The sequence below is a fragment of the Colletotrichum higginsianum genome, chromosome 9 (genome assembly GCF_001672515.1).
Source record: "Colletotrichum higginsianum IMI 349063 chromosome 9, whole genome shotgun sequence".
Taxonomy (NCBI): domain Eukaryota; kingdom Fungi; phylum Ascomycota; class Sordariomycetes; order Glomerellales; family Glomerellaceae; genus Colletotrichum; species Colletotrichum higginsianum.
The window spans coordinates 774,255-789,391 of NC_030961.1; the positions used below are offsets into that span (position 1 = coordinate 774,255).

The following is a 15,137-nucleotide window of genomic DNA, read 5'->3' on the forward strand; positions in this document are numbered from 1 at the left end:
CTGCGCTGACAAATTCAACGACGAAACTCTACATTCTCAACCCAGTCAACGCGCGGGTAGCGTCGGCGGACGTCCGTGGGCGTGATACAGTTCAACACGTTTATACACATCTTTGGACGCTCCTTTTTCGGGGTTTCTTCTCTCTCTCTTCCACAATAGCTAGAGCTCATCACCTCACGTATTTCATCACACGGCTGCAGTCGCTTTGCCTTCAGAAACATCGCAATGACCAACTCGCGCGTCGCCGTCACCTCGGACAAGGCACCGAAGCCTTACACCTTCCTATCGCAAGCCATTGTGTCGGGCGGCCACATCTTCTGCTCGGGCCAGGTCGGCACTGACCCGGAGACGGGCAACCTTGTCGAAGGCACCATTCAAGACCGGACCGTGAGCATTACCAGACGCGGGGACGGGACAAAATGGGAAGAAATCATACTGACGGGACTTGGCAGAGACGGATCCTGACGAACATCCAGGCGGTGCTAGGCGCTGCCGGGGCGACTCTGGGGGATGTCGTGAAAGTCAACATCTACTTGGCCGACATGTCGCAGTTCGCCGAGGTGAACGCTGTCTACGAGACCTTTTTCGAAAGCCCGAGACCGGTAAGTATCCCGACCATGATTGCGGAGCGAGCAAACAAATATTTCTCTTCGTGATAACTGACCAGCCCCCGCAGGCCCGGACTTGCGTCAGCGTCAAGGGTCTGCCCTATGGGACTGACGTTGAGATGGAGTGCGTTGCCAACGCGGTGGTGAAGGCCTGAGAAGACTTTGAGACAGACTATAGATAGACAACTCGGCGAGGAAATCCCGTTCGGTCCATGTTCTACTCAGTGCTAGTGGTTGCCCTTGTGACAAGTCATAATAGTCTTTATTGTTGTTACAAAACCGAGTAAAATATGTATTTTAGACCATCTGCAGGTCTATTTTCTTGTCGGCGCCGGATCATCAACAGTTTGACGAGTTCAATATTCACTGTGGCTCAGAGACCGAGGACATCTTAAGCCTCTGTTGGTGAGAATGAACAGAGAGAGCCTTCTGACCCTTTTCGCCAGGACCTGTCGTTCTTCTTAGCACACCACTCATCTCAACCAGATGTGAAACAGGATGATTGACAAGGGGAACATACCCTATCAAGGATCTATATGGTCGGTGTCGTTCACGCCCTGCTTACCAATCCTTTCGTCAACAAGGGGGAGCCATGCCACAGGCTTTGGAAACCGCGCATACAATACGAAATACGCATGTCCGTCCACCTTTCCTTACCCCACATAGAACCACCGCCCCTGCTGGCGTGGGTGTCTCTCTCACTCTCCGCGTTGACCAATCGCTAAATTTACGTATCTGTTATTGCGTACCTAGGGGCCTTCAGCTTAACGGGGGCCGGCCATGCTGGACTTGCTTCGTGCGGCGGAGAGCCAAATCATGGGCACCTTCGTCGTTGTAAAGCTCTCTTGACTGATCCACAAGTGTCCATTCCAGGAGAACTCTTGATCGCCCAAGTTAGTTATGGCAGTGCACCAGCTCCATCGCCTTCTTCGCCTCATTGAGTCGCAGAAGGAGAAGAGGGTCTGTCCAAGATGGCAGCCGGATGAATACGAGCCTACGGACCGAAGAATTACGGAAATGGATTGTCGTCTACCGGCGCCCAACGCCAAGTAGGCCCAGCACACGCGATTGTATATAAGAGACGGCGTTTTCGTACTCAACTATGTGGCAACCCAATCGCTTCATTCGCCAACTTCGAAAGACTATTTGACCATGCGCAACGTTTTGCTGCTCGGGGTCGTACTTTCTATCTTGTCCGGCGGACTGGCTGCGTCTCTTCCTGTGGTCGACCTTGGATATGAGCTGTACCAGGCCACTGGTTTCAACGTAAGTACGACCGAGAGCCTTGTTTCTAGAAGTCCCTTAAACTCATGTGCGTGTGTGTTTGTGTAGGAAGCTGAAGGCTACTACAACTTCTCCAACATCCGCTATGCCTCGCCGCCCGTGGGGGAACTGCGCTTTCGAGCGCCGGTGCCGCCCGCTACCAACCGGTCCGCTGTTCGCAACGGGCTTGATTTCCGCATCTGCCCGCAGGCACAGCCACTTTGGATGGCGACCTCGGTAGAATGGCTCTTCCCGTATCTCACCAAGGGGGTTTTGCCCAACGTGACGGGTCCGGCGGCTGTACCAACCGCGGATGGCAGTTCTCCGGCACTGGCACGCGACGACCGAGAGAACGAGGATTGTCTCTTTCTGGACGTGCTAGTGCCCAAGAGAGTGTTTGCAAAGTCGGGCCAGAAGGCTCCTGTCTTGGTCGAGATACATGGTGCGGCCTCGCCAAAGCTGTTTGTCAACCATCAACTGAGCTAAGCTAACAGCTCCCCAGGTGGTGGCTATGCCCTTGGCTCCAAGTCTGAATCGGAACCGCGTGGTCTCCTGCGCCGCAGCACTGATTTCACTGAAGATGGAATCGTCTACGTCCGGATGAACTACCGACTCGGCGCTTTCGGCTTCCTTTCAGGCCCGACATTTTCAAAGGATGGGACAGCAAACGCCGGGTTGCTCGACCAAAGGATGGCCCTTGAATGGGTGCAGGAGAACATCCATCTCTTTGGGGGGGACAAAGACCGAGTCACGGTTTTCGGAGGATCTGCTGGAGCCGGGTCGATCATCCACCAGGTCTCAGCTTTTGGCGGCGAACAACACAAGCGTCTATTCCAGAGGGCCATCCCGCAGTCTCCAGCCTGGCTTCCTATGCCGTCTGCGTTGGGACAGGAGCGCAGCTTCAACGAGTTCCTGGAGGCCGCAAACGTCAGCAGTATCTCGGAGGCGCGAAGCCTGACTTCGGCGCAGCTCATCCAGGCCAACTCTCTCCGCGTTTCTCTTGCCACACCAGGAACGTTCGGATTCGGTCCTACGATTGACGGCCAGCTGGTACGCGACGACCCCCGAGCACTACTCGATTCAGGGCGTTTTGATAAATCCATCGACGTTCTGTTTGGACACAACCCCAACGAAGGCCTCGGGTTTCATTCACCAGTCGCCAACAGCGCCGAGTATCTTGTAGGGCTGCGAGCACTCCTCCCGCATGCCGACGACTCCGTCATTCGCTACCTATCTGACACACTTTACCCGCCCAGATTCAACTCTTCACTGTATCCGGATCAGATGCGGCGAATGGGCCTGACGGTTACCGAAGCCGCCTTCACATGCGCTGCTTCTGCACTTGGTCGAGCGTTTGCCAAAGCCGACGCAAACGCGTACGGCTACGTCTTGGAGACCTCCTTCGGCCTCCATGGAACTGACGCGCCCTTCATCTACTTTTATCCCGAGACCTCCACTGTCAATGAGACCATGGCCTCCACGCTCCAGGACTACATGCTCAGCTTTGTCGTCGACGGGGTTCCCGACAGCGATTCGGGTGGGCTGGGACGGATGATGCCGTATGGCCAGGATGGAAGGGTTGTACGCATCACGGCGGACGGAATTCTGCAAGGAATCGATCCCGCGGCCAACGCAAGGTGTAAGTGGTGGCAGCTTGGATTGTATCGGTAGATGTCAGCTCTACGTCTGATTATTATCAAACTTTCGGACCACCCCAATTTCGAGTACGAGCAACAAGCGCCTCCCTCAGACTCCTACCTTAAACATCCAATTCTGTTCTACTTTTACATAGGTTTCCATTACATAGAACGATTCCCTCCGCATGAGAACTTCACAATCAGATATTCAGATAGTGTGATGATAACGTTGATTGGGGGGCGTTTCAAGACAATGGACGTTAGATCAAGCGGAATAATCATCGTGTCATTGTTTACAAACGCACTGTTGAAGAAGCGAAGGGCGGCAAGTTGCTCGCAAGTCAGCATCAGCCCCCGAGTCTGCGTCCATGGTGACCAACATCAAGAGACTAGCCGTCGGCAAACTTCCCACTGGGATTTCTTGACCTGGAGACAAGGGAGTGCGAAATGCAAGGTCTTGCTACAAAGGCAGAGTCCCATCAGGGTCTTCGATTGCGTTCTGGACGAATACCCCGCCAGCCGACTTCCGCTGAGCCACTCCTCTCCGGTAGTGATTGCTAAGGGTTACCTACCCCGAGGTGAGTACCAGCATAACGTTATACGCACAGACATCTGGGTATCTTTTAGGTTCATGCTCATGATGAGTCACTCTGTATATAGACGGCCTCCCCGCTGTTTAATGGAGTCCGAAGTCCGTGACCCCCGGCTGGTCGAGCATCGCCGACGCGGTACGAGACTCGAGAGTCGGACGTGAATAAATAGGGGGAGGGAGGCAGCTTGCGAATAAGATGAACCACACGCCAAAAAGACAAGTTCACACCCTAGACCATTAACGACAACGCGCAACCATGATTAAAGCGTTCCGCTTCCTCGGCCCGGACCAGGGCCTCCGCCTCCAGGACCTCCCGATCCCCACCCCGGGCCCGGGCGAGGCCCTCCTCCGGGTCAAGGCCGCCGGCCTGTGCCACTCGGACACGCACGTCCTGCACGGCGGCGGCGCGGCGTGGATGTGCGCGCTGCCCGTCACCCTCGGCCACGAAGTCGCCGGCGTCATCGCGGCGCTGGGCGACGAGCCGCTTTCCTCCTCCTCCTCCTCCTCCTCCTCCTCCCAGCGATTCAACGTCGGCGACCGCGTCGCCGTCGCCTGCGTCGGCCACCCGATCCAGACCCGCGACTTCCGCGAAGCCCTCGGCGTCGGCCGTGACGGCGGCTACGCCGAGTTCGCCCTCGCGCCCCTGAAACACCTCGTCAGGATCCCCGCGGGCGTCGCTTTCGCCCAGGCCGCCGTGGCGACGGACTCCGTCGCCACGGCCTACCACGCCGTCGTCGCCGAAGGCAAGGTGTCCGCATCCCACACCGTCGCCGTCATCGGTCTAGGCGGGCTCGGCCTCAACGGCGTCGCCGTGTCGGCACTGCGCGGGGCGAGGGTCTTTGGCGTCGACGTCGACACCGCCAAGTTCGAGCGGGCGAGGGCCCTCGGCGCCGTCGATTGCGCCGTCGGACTGGACGCGTTCGCGGCAGAGACGCTGGACGTCGTGCTGGACTTTGTGGGCGCGCAGGCGACGGCCGAGGCGGCTGTGTCGATGGTGAGGCCCGGCGGCTGCGTGGTGATGGTCGGTCTCGCGGCGCAGAGCGTGCGGATCGCAACGTCGGCCCTCGTCACGCAGAACGTCTCGCTCCGCGGCTCGACGGGGGCAAGCATCCAGGAACTCGGCGAGGTTCTCGAGTTGGTGGCTTCGGGCGCGCTGACGCCGTACGTGGAGGAGATCGCATTCGAGGATGTGCCGGCCGGTCTCGAAGCGCTGGGAGCTGGTGAGGTCAAGGGGCGTCTCTACATTGTTCCCTGAAGTGTATCATTTCCGACACTTATACAAGGGGCGCGGACGATAATGGCTTGTAGATAGAGATAAGGCCCAATCAAGGCTGCAAAGCAGACCGAGAGGATACGGGTACGAATAGTCAGTCATCTTATGTTGGGATTATACGAATCGTCATTCATGCCATGAATAAAGTTTCTCTCTCATGACGGCCTCTCTCATATGGGAACCTCCCCCATCTCCCTCTCGACGCTCCGCCTCTTCACAACCCTCTTTCTCCCTGTCCTCCTCTCCTCCTTCGCCGCCTCGACAGCCCTCCCCAACTCGGCTTTCTTCCTCTCCCTCTCCCGCCTCTCCTCCTCCCTCCTCTCCTCCTCCCTCGCCCTCCTCGCCGACAGCGTCTTCTCTCTCTCGCACGCCTCCTCATCCGCCTCCCTGCTCTTGTTCGCCGCCCTCCGCTTCTTGATCTCCTTCAGAACCTGTTCCTCCGCCGCCGTCGGCCTGCCCCGGGCCTTCAGCTCCGCCTCCCGCGCCAGCCTCGCCCTCATCAGCCGCACCCGCGTTCTCTGCGACTGCGGCACCGCCATGAAGGTCACCCGTGTCTTCTCCCCCGTCGGCAGCGCCACGCGGTACGACGTCCGCGCGTCGTCCAGCCCGGCCGCCATCCGGCCGTCGTGCAGAAAGATCCAGTCCCGGTCCTGCTCCAGGTCGCACCCGAGAAAGCGCTCCCTCACGATCGAGTCCACGTACACGCAGAAGTTGGTCGTGAAGTCGCGGTACAGGTTCTTGCAGCGCTCCTTGCTGAAGTCCGCCCCGGCCCCGCGGAAGTCGACGACCTGCGTCGCACGCGCGAAGACGGTGTGCCGCTGGAGCGTCGTGCACGCGCGGAAGCTGCCCCAGTCCCTCTCCCAGCTAACCATGTGGTCCTTGTACTTGCCGACCCACGTCAGCTCGAGGCGCCTCAACTCCGGCATCCAATCGCGCAGCGACGCCATGTCGGCGGCGTGCCGCTTCACAACCTCGGGCCGGACGGCCAGCGTCCTCATGCCCCGGCACTGCTTCAGCACGCCCCAGAATTGCAGCCAGCGCGGGATGCCGCCCTTCTGCGCGATTCGTGTGTCGGTGAAGAGGTTGGTGTGTGTCCGCGTGCACGTGTCCCAGCCGTCGGGCGAGGCGATGTAGACGTGCCGCAGCAGCGGGCGGTAGGCCTCGCGCAGCCTGGCGCCGACGCAGAGGGCGAACTCGTCCGGGTGGTCAAAGACGAAGGTGTTGGCAGACCAGAAGACGGGCGCGGCCTCGCGGTGGAGCTGGCGGCAGGCCAGCAGGAGGTTCAGTGTCGTGCGCTTGGCGCAGCGGCACTGCAGCGGCTCGTCCCAAGGGCACAGCGCCTGGGACGGGACGAGGTTCACGGCGAGCTCGAGGACATGGCAGGCGGCGGGCTCGATGGAGTTGCGGGTGTGGTTCTGGCGGAAGTGGCAATCTTGGTCATGGGTGCGGGAGTGCTTTGGCACGTCGACGAGGACGTGGTAATAAATGAGGTTGCGCAGCTCGAAGGGGAGGCCGAGGAGACGCTTGCTGGAGGGGGCGTGTTGGTGAGCCGGGAGGGAGACCGTGAGAGTGAGGCTCTTCATTTTGGTTGTGGTTGAGTTTGTGGTTGTCGTCGTCGTCGTCGTCGTCGTCGTCGTCGTCATCATGATGTTTTTGATGGGTGACGTGAGAGTGTGCGAGCAGAACTGGAGACAACAGACAGCCTTTAGCCTGTGAGAGAGAGTGTACGAAGAGGAAGAGTGATGATGAATGAGAGATGCTCTCAGGCAAGATGAGTGTGAGACGAGGCAATTGAGACGACCTTCAGGCAGCAACCGGTGCGGCCCACGACGAGGTTATGTGTTTGCCGGAATGCGGGATGGATGCACACAACCGCACTTGCACTGCAAGCAAGCCTCACATCTGAGCGAGAGGGTGGAGGAGGCAGCCGCCGAGTGAGTCACCCGAGCGAATGAGCGAGCGGGTGAGGCCTACGTGCTGTCAGCCTTGGGACGCACGGGCAGGCGTTCTCACTTGCCATGGCATTAGTGAGCCAATTGGTGGTGACGAGCCGTCGATTGGAGTAACGTAAGTGGTAAGTTGGGAGTGGTAAGTGGTGAGTGAGATGAGTTGGGGAACGGGGTGCAGTTTGAGGCGTAGTGAGTGAGGCGGTGCGGTGCCCATGAACGGCGCCGCCGTCTTAGTGTGTGAAATTGCTGCGGACGGAAAACAGGAACGGGGACCGAGGCTGCGTCAGACATCCGTCGGCCTGCGAATGGCTTAATTTACACCCGTTTGGGGCCTATGTTTGTAACGAACATCACTGCGGATGACGATTGGGATTGATTGTCTCAAATTGGTCTATGCTCGCTACGTGACGGATATCAAAACTGGATGTCGTTACTGACGGCGGTCGTGTTCAATCGAATGAGGAGAAACCAAGCCGTATGCATGTTCCCATGCGCCAGAAAAGAAGAGAAGAAAATAAACCTTCGTCATCCCAGAGTCGCCGTGTCTGGGTGTCCTCCGGCGGCAATGTTCGTCTAAGCATCTTGCGCAATCGTGTCCCGGATAATCTTGTTGCAGTCGACCGGGTTCTCAAACACGAACCAGTCGTCGCGAGGAATGTGCTTGAACGCCTTCTCGAATCGCTCCGGCTCGTTCTTGGCCGAGATACCCACAGCCGCGATGTCGGTGACCTTGCGGATCAGAATGAGCTTGACCCAGCCCTTGAACTCGCGGTAACTGATAAACGTCAGCGTTAAAACTGCACAGCAGCTGGCATACGTTCGACACTCACATGTTGCCATAGGCCTCGGGGTCGGACTGCGTCGAGTCGCCAATGAGGATGAGTTTCCTCTTGGGCAGCCAGCCGTGCACCTTTCTCATGCGTTCCACCTTGTATTCCTCCGTGGCCATGGTCAACGCCGACAACAGGCCCGCCACCGTCTTCCAGCTCGAGTCGCGGAGGATGATGGTTCCCGGGGGGTAGTACTTGTCGCGGAACTCGCGCAAGAACGGGTACAGGTTGTACGGGGAGGCCGAGAGGTAGAACCACGGCGCCTCTTGGGGCAGCAATGCCTTGATGTTCCTGTACAGTTCCGGCATGCCCTCGATGGGCGTCGGCTCGTTGACAAACGTTTCGCGGAGGATGCCGATGGGGTCGCTCGTCTGCGTCAGCTTGATCGTGTCGTCGACATCTGCAGGGTGTTGTGTCAGTACTTGTTTACCGTCTGGTGAAATTGGGGTCACTGCGCACCTGAAATGATGGCCCAGCCCTCTGGCGCAGCGAAGTACGTCTGCATCTCCAACAAGCCCGTCGCGCCCCGCGGCACGGCGGCGCTCGACGTCACTGCCGTGCCGGACGGCTGCTCATGGACCTTGAGCGTGTCGGTGCTGATGCCATTCGTCGCCGAGGGGCCCAGCTTGAGCTCCCTCTTCTGGTGCACGACCCGGAGGAGGCGCGAGGGCTGCACATCCCAGAGGAACGGCAGTATCCTCTCCTCGATCGTCTGCAGCTCCTCAGCGTCGTCAGCGAGGCCGAGCTTCTGGGCGACGCCCTGCACCATGTCGACGACGGCGCACTTGGGCTCCTTTTCGAAGATGGCGGCGACGAACTCGGCCTGCCAGCTGCCCAGGCGCGAGGGCTTGTATGCCGTGTTGTCGAGGAGCCAGACAATGTCGTCGTCGGTCACGGGTCTGCCCCAGGGGTTGTAGCTTCCGAGGTGCGAGAGCAGGCCGTTGGCCGTCATCAAGGCTGACTGGAGGGTCGGGACGCGGGGGTTGGGAAGCTGAGCCTCGACCTCGTCGAAGCGACGTTCTTTGCGGGTTCGTTTCTGCATCTCGTCTGCGTACGCGGCGGCGGTCTTGCTATCCTCGTCTTGTCCGGTCATGATGGCGGATTGGGCGTAGCCTCGAGGTATTTATACGGCCGTGTCGTCTTTGGTCTCTCAGTCTGTCTGTCTGCCTGTCTCTTGCCTCCGGCAAAGGCGGACGGTCACTTGGGTCGATGCTACGAGCAACGTGACTTGGGCACGGTATTAGTGCTGCCTTGGCGGTGCAGTGGTTGGTAGGCTGACGGGGTTCGAGGCTGAAAGGCGGACGTCGTCTGAGAAAAGCTGTTCTTGGGGTTTGACTGTGACTTGTAGAGTGTACGGGAGCAAAGGTGTAGGCGTTGTCTCAGCCGGAGGAGAAGGAGGAAGAGGATGAGTTTGGGGGTTGCAGCTGAAGCTATACGACGACGAGTCAACGATGACAGCGGGGAAGGAGACGAAGACAGGGACCGCTGGCTGGCTGGACAGCGCCCGCCAGCCGCTTCAGCTCCCAGGCAGGTGTGTGTAGGTCGATCGAATGCATTATGTCAGAGCTAGCCGGGCTGGGTGCATCGTCTGTGTGGTGGGAGGTGTGTCCGTGACATGGTTAGGGCGGCGTGCAGCGGGCTGTGACAGGACGGCGCCATCAGATGGTCGACCAGTGCCGGCGAGGTCGCAGCGGCGTCTTGGCTGTATATGCGGCCTTGTGACCGCCTGCCACAAGTGACCAGGCAATGACGATGGATCGGTTCGAGGGGGATGGGCATGTTGCAGGCGAAGGTGTGTCGGAGGCGTTACGAGCAGGAGAGAGGGAGGTGGAGGGAGAGTGGAGGGGGGCGATGCTCGCTGTGGAAGGCTACCTGTAGGTGGTAGGTAAGCAATGGGGGAGGAGGGCCGCCGGGGGACGGGAGGCACCCGGGACAGGCCCACCCCTGCCTGCTACACTTTTTGCCTAGGCATCTCCGATGCACTTACCTCTGTATTTGTACCAACCCTCTCAGAGCCGTCCAGCCGATCGATGAGCACGTCCCGAAGGTCTCCCGTTGTCACGCGCTGGCGTCACTTGCCAGACGGTCAGTCTTCGGTTGAGCAATCAGATCACGTGGGCCCTAGCCAATTGATTGACGATAACAATCTCTAATTAAATAGAGTGAGTATTTTGCTGGGTGGGGTGAGTGTAGGGGGTGTGACTTGAGTGAGGCACGTAGACCAAAAAGAGCAAAAAGGCGGGTGCAGGCAAAAGAAATGTCCCTGGCAAGGCTCGAACTTGCGACCTTTGGATATCCCTGGCTGGATGCCCGAGTCATATTGATGGATAATATGAGACCAACGCTCTACCGACTGAGCCACAGAGACCGGGTGTTGTGGCTTAGCTGGAAGCAAAACAGTCTATGTACCAACGGCGTCCATGTCGCTCCCGCAACAACACATGTTCAGCAGGCGTTGACATTCCACATCCCTTCCACCAAAACCCTGGCCTACATCAACTCACAATCCCAACAGTCACATTGCAGATAACTCCACTTGATAGACCTAATGATACTCCAGCGAGATGTTTGACGTGGCAGAAGCTGTTGAGTGACACTATGTCGTCTTGCGGGTTCCCTTTCTAGGGCTGTTTCCCGACGCATAACCAACTTCACCTACTTATTGAATCGCTTCTGCAGGTCCAAGCTGCAATTCAACTCGCTTATTACCTCTGAATTTATTGATGTGTTGTCATCCGCCTTTTAGAGCTTTTTTACAATTATCTGCATTGTACTTAGGCCATAGGGCCGCTATTTTGCCAGCGTCGCTTTAGGCTTTACAGCTAGCAAAAGGCTGTCTAATTGTTCCTTCGGATTGTGTTGCAGGTTGTAAAGCGCTGGATTTTTAAATAAAAAAAATTCATTCTCGCTGTTGATGTTTTTTCAACCTGATCCTGGGTGTGAGATCATGTTGGATCACTAGTGATCCCATCTGATCCATCACATGACCTTCCCTAGTTCTTCCGTTCCGTCATTTGGGTTACGCTGCGCGCCTGCATACATGAATGCTTCCTTGCCCTGCTGTTCGCGCCAGGGTCGCTTCAGGCTGCGTCAGTCACCAACCAATTTCGAGACTGTGATGAGCTAGGAGTAGGTGAAATGGATTAGAAGCGTCTATTCCTCTAGAACGGAGATACAGGACGAAGGCAGGGTATTTATACCCGCCCGTCTTGAGGGCATCTACGTCTCAGATCGAGTTTCAGGACTAACTCGCAGACACCCCGCTTTATATCTATCATAACAGGGTCGTAATAGTCGCTTTTCAACAGTGCATAAGTCTACCCTCAGCATACTCAGAAGACAACCCAGTTTATTCCTGCTGCCAACTCCACAAAATGCGTCTACTCCACATGGCAGCCGTTTCCGTCCTTCTATTTGCCGCTTCAACTGGGACGGCGGACGGCAGTAGGAGGCCCAGCCAACCGGAAGCCAACCGTCCGGCCCAGTTCCCGATACCGATCTCAAGAGGGTCCGTGACATACAAGAGCGCAAAGAGAATCCGTGGCGTATTTGACGGGGGCTTGAAAACGTTCGGCCGCGGCGTTGTGTGCAACAGTCGGAGGGAGGGCGTAGATGCAGATGCCGTTTTCCTACTGGAGGATAAAGCTGTATTGAGGAATGCTATTATCGGTGCCGACCAGAACGAAGGTGTCCACTGCCTTGGGTCATGTGCTATTGAGAACGTGTGGTGGACGGCGGTGTGCGAGGACGCCCTGACGATGAAGGGGGACGGAGACGGCAGAGTCCTTGGCGGCGGCGCGCGCGGGGCGAGGGACAAGGTCATACAGCATGATGGCCGAGGGACTGTCACAATAGTAGGCTTTACAGTTGTGGACTTTGGAAAGCTCTACCGTGCTTGTGGGAATTGCCCTGTGTCAGGGAAAAGGATCGTGTTTGTAAAGAATGTTAGGGCGTTCCACGGCGAGCTTCTCGTCGGCGTGAACACAAACAGGGGCGATGTGGCGACGATTGACGGCACTTGTGCCACGGGTGTGCGAGAGATCTGTGCCGAGTTTCTCGAAGCGCCCCCTGGGGGTAAGTCGCAGAAGCTCAGAAGCGGTCGGAGCCGGGCTTGTCGATATCAAACAGTTCCCCTTTGTTAAGAGCCGCCATAGTCTGAGGAAAAATCCCCAGAGCAGCAATAGGAGCAATGGAGTACTGTCTTTTGTACTCGGCTGCAGAGGTTGTTAATATTCGCAATGCTCAATGCTCTCTCACGTGCCTAGCAAATGTAGGATGCAATAAAGATCTATAAACCCTTCAGGGTATTCCATTGTGTAAAAATTGCTGTGTTTGACGGTATTTATTGCTCCCTTCTATCTGGCTTGCTTCTACGCACTACTTCCTCTCTATTGTTAACTAGGTCTATCCCCTCTTCTTCTTCTTATAGATACTAGCTGTAATTATTTATTAGAATCTACATTGTTAATAGCTATAAGATTTAAGATCTCTGTGGTTTGAAATCTCTATAGTTAAAGTTTCTTCAATCTTAATTACTAATACTATTAAGCATAAGCCTAGTTTAATATTATATTTATAGCTAAAATAGGTTTTATAGACTTATTAGTGTAAGCTTAAAGTATAGTACTAGTTATATATAAGTCTTATTGTATTAACTAAAATTGGTTATTTCTCTGCAAGGCTAGGTCCTTAGTATAGAGAGAAAACAATACTATTAAATATTCTTTTTTTTTTAGTCTTATCCTGTTCTCTACAGCAACGCACAGATGCATTATGGAATTACGAACGCTGCTAACGCACGGACGGTAAACGCTAAAATTAGTAGCGTGTAGATGTCTGAAAAAACTTAGAACTGAAATAAAAACCCGTCCATTTCCATCCATCCATCCATCCATCTATCCATCCATCCAACCATGCGTAACAACCCGCCTGTGCTGTACCTAGTATGCTTCAGCCATACATACCTAACAGGGAGATTTTACACTGGCCTAATACCGCAGTAAGCTCTTGCTTAAACCACCTTTGGATGAACCGCTGCCCGTCGGATTTACCGACTCGCTCCGGAATGACCGAAATCTTAAGGTCTCACTCGAACCTTATCCGCCTTGTCAAAGGATATAGACTACTTAACGAAGCGTACCTCTGCAATTAGGTGCGCCTGAATGTCATTTCCGCAAAAAAATTCAAAGGAGAGGAGGATGCTACAGTGGCGTGATGAGCTTCATCAAGAGTTCAACCTAGGAAAGGTTGGTATTCTATATAATCCAGAGTTAGCTTGGTGCCGGTTTTTAATTCATAGCAAGTTACCTTCATCGCTACCGACCACACTTCACTCCTTTACGCACGCGCGGTCCAAAATGACATACCGTTTCTTCTTTTTCCTATCAATTTTGTTCGCAAGCGTCTGCGTAGCGGACGATGCGGAAATCATCGACCTGCACAAGTCTCTGGTCTCAATCCAGTCTACCACCAAGACAGGCGATCCACAAACAGACGAGCGAAATGTCCAGACATTCATCGAAAACTGGCTGAAGGAGACGGCCGAAAAGAATAACTTCAAAATTAACATTGAACGTCAACAAGTGACCGAAGGTCGTGACAATCTTTACGTCTACACAGGTACGGAGAGGTCGACTTCTGTCATGATGACTTCCCACGTCGACACTGTTCCCCCACATTTCGGGTACAGAGTCGAGGGGGACAAGATCTACGGCCGAGGCGCGAACGACGCCAAGGGCTGCGTGGCCGCCATGATGATCGCCTTTAGAGACCTCCTTATCAACAAGCAAATCAAGGAGGAAGGCGACCTCTCTCTCCTCTTCGTCGTGGGCGAAGAGATTGGCGGGGAGGGCATGACGGAGGTTCCAAAGCTCGGGTTGACTTGGGATACGGTCATCTTCGGCGAACCGACGGACAGCAAGCTCGCCTCGGGCCAGATTGGAGGCATGGTTTTCAACATCACCACCCTGGGAAAGACAGTACACTCGGGGTTCCCTGAGCTTGGTATAAGTCAACATACCCACATCTGGCCCCCCCCCACATCTGGCCCCCCCAAAAATGAAGCCATCTCCAACATCACCACCATTTTCACTTAATTACTGCCCTCTTCTAGATGCCACTACAATACAGTCTTCAGCTTCACTAGGTAAATCAGACTCGCTGGATTCACCTGCAGTATCCTCTTTTTCACCAGCCTCAACCTGCGCCTTCTGCACGTCTGAGATAGTGGCAAACTTAGTGTTAGGATCCAGCTGGACTGCCTTCCTTTTCCTCACTGCAGTATTGGCCACTTGGGCCTGCAGAAGCTCCAGCTTGTGCTGGGCAGTTGCCAGCTCATATGCCTTTTCACTGAACCCTTTTTTCACCTTCATGAAAAGGAGGCGTTGAGTACTGGCGTCATTATCCAGCTCTGTGAATAGCTTCAGTTGGCCAGCCAGATCCTTCATCTTCCTTGGCGTCGACCACACCACTGCAGATGACGCAGATGCCCATCCCTCAGCTTCCTTGCCTCCAGACTGCCCTTTGCAGGCCTGATCTAATGGCCCTGGTGTTGATGGGAGCAGTAATGAGCTCATAAGAGGCTTCGCCATAGAGACAGGCCATAGTCCAGTCCATTTCCATCCACTCTTGATGTTCTGCATTGTCAGGCCTGCCAGACGAGCCTTCTGATAACAGCCTATAAAGTTCCTCTTGCCTACAATAGTAGAGTCATTCCACTGACTGAGGTATCCAAGCTCCTTCCTATAGGCTGCCTTTACAGGGCTGAAGACTGACTGGTCAAGTGGCTGGAGGACATGGGAGGTGTGTGGTGGCAAGAACAATAGGTGGATGTTATTAATATAGCAGAGCCACATAAATTCCGTCGTTGTGTGACTCCCATGGCCATCAACAACAAGCAGTCTGGCCTCCTCCTTGCCCTCCTTGCCCTGGGAGACAGTCTGAGGGATGAAGACCTTCTGCAGCCATTCAACTGCAGTGTCGTCTG

At 55.6% G+C, this 15,137-nt stretch overlaps 6 protein-coding genes across 6 annotated transcripts; 4 read left to right on the forward strand and 2 right to left on the reverse strand.

Moving 5' to 3' along the window:
* Window positions 1–225: 225 nt before the first annotated feature.
* On the forward strand, window positions 226–763 carry CH63R_12483 (Endoribonuclease L-PSP; the record flags this gene model as incomplete). Its single annotated transcript, XM_018307457.1, has 3 exons — window positions 226–387; window positions 453–602; window positions 677–763. The coding sequence occupies 3 exons, from the start codon at window positions 226–228 to the stop codon at window positions 761–763; spliced, it is 399 nt and encodes a 132-aa protein (XP_018151874.1).
* A 997-nt stretch (window positions 764–1,760) lies between these two features.
* CH63R_12484 (Carboxylic ester hydrolase) lies at window positions 1,761–5,355 on the forward strand (the record flags this gene model as incomplete). The annotated part of the gene is made up of 4 exons (XM_018307458.1): window positions 1,761–1,874; window positions 1,941–2,313; window positions 2,374–3,510; window positions 4,367–5,355. 4 exons carry the CDS (start codon window positions 1,761–1,763, stop codon window positions 5,353–5,355), a joined length of 2,613 nt encoding a protein of 870 aa, XP_018151875.1.
* A 188-nt stretch (window positions 5,356–5,543) lies between these two features.
* CH63R_12485 (ribosomal protein L32) lies at window positions 5,544–6,956 on the reverse strand (the record flags this gene model as incomplete). The annotated part of the gene is made up of 1 exon (XM_018307459.1): window positions 5,544–6,956. The coding sequence occupies one exon, from the start codon at window positions 6,954–6,956 to the stop codon at window positions 5,544–5,546; it is 1,413 nt and encodes a 470-aa protein (XP_018151876.1).
* A 939-nt stretch (window positions 6,957–7,895) lies between these two features.
* CH63R_12486 (Actin filament organization protein app1) lies at window positions 7,896–9,245 on the reverse strand (the record flags this gene model as incomplete). Its single annotated transcript, XM_018307460.1, has 3 exons — window positions 7,896–8,097; window positions 8,153–8,552; window positions 8,612–9,245. 3 exons carry the CDS (start codon window positions 9,243–9,245, stop codon window positions 7,896–7,898), a joined length of 1,236 nt encoding a protein of 411 aa, XP_018151877.1.
* Window positions 9,246–11,526: 2,281 nt separating this feature from the next.
* CH63R_12487 (Polysaccharide lyase family 3) lies at window positions 11,527–12,294 on the forward strand (the record flags this gene model as incomplete). Its single annotated transcript, XM_018307461.1, has 1 exon — window positions 11,527–12,294. The coding sequence occupies one exon, from the start codon at window positions 11,527–11,529 to the stop codon at window positions 12,292–12,294; it is 768 nt and encodes a 255-aa protein (XP_018151878.1).
* A 1,215-nt stretch (window positions 12,295–13,509) lies between these two features.
* On the forward strand, window positions 13,510–14,008 carry CH63R_12488 (Acetylornithine deacetylase; the record flags this gene model as incomplete). Its single annotated transcript, XM_018307462.1, is given in 2 exon segments — window positions 13,510–13,977; window positions 13,988–14,008. 2 exon segments carry the CDS (start codon window positions 13,510–13,512, stop codon window positions 14,006–14,008), a joined length of 489 nt encoding a protein of 162 aa, XP_018151879.1.
* Window positions 14,009–15,137: the final 1,129 nt, after the last annotated feature.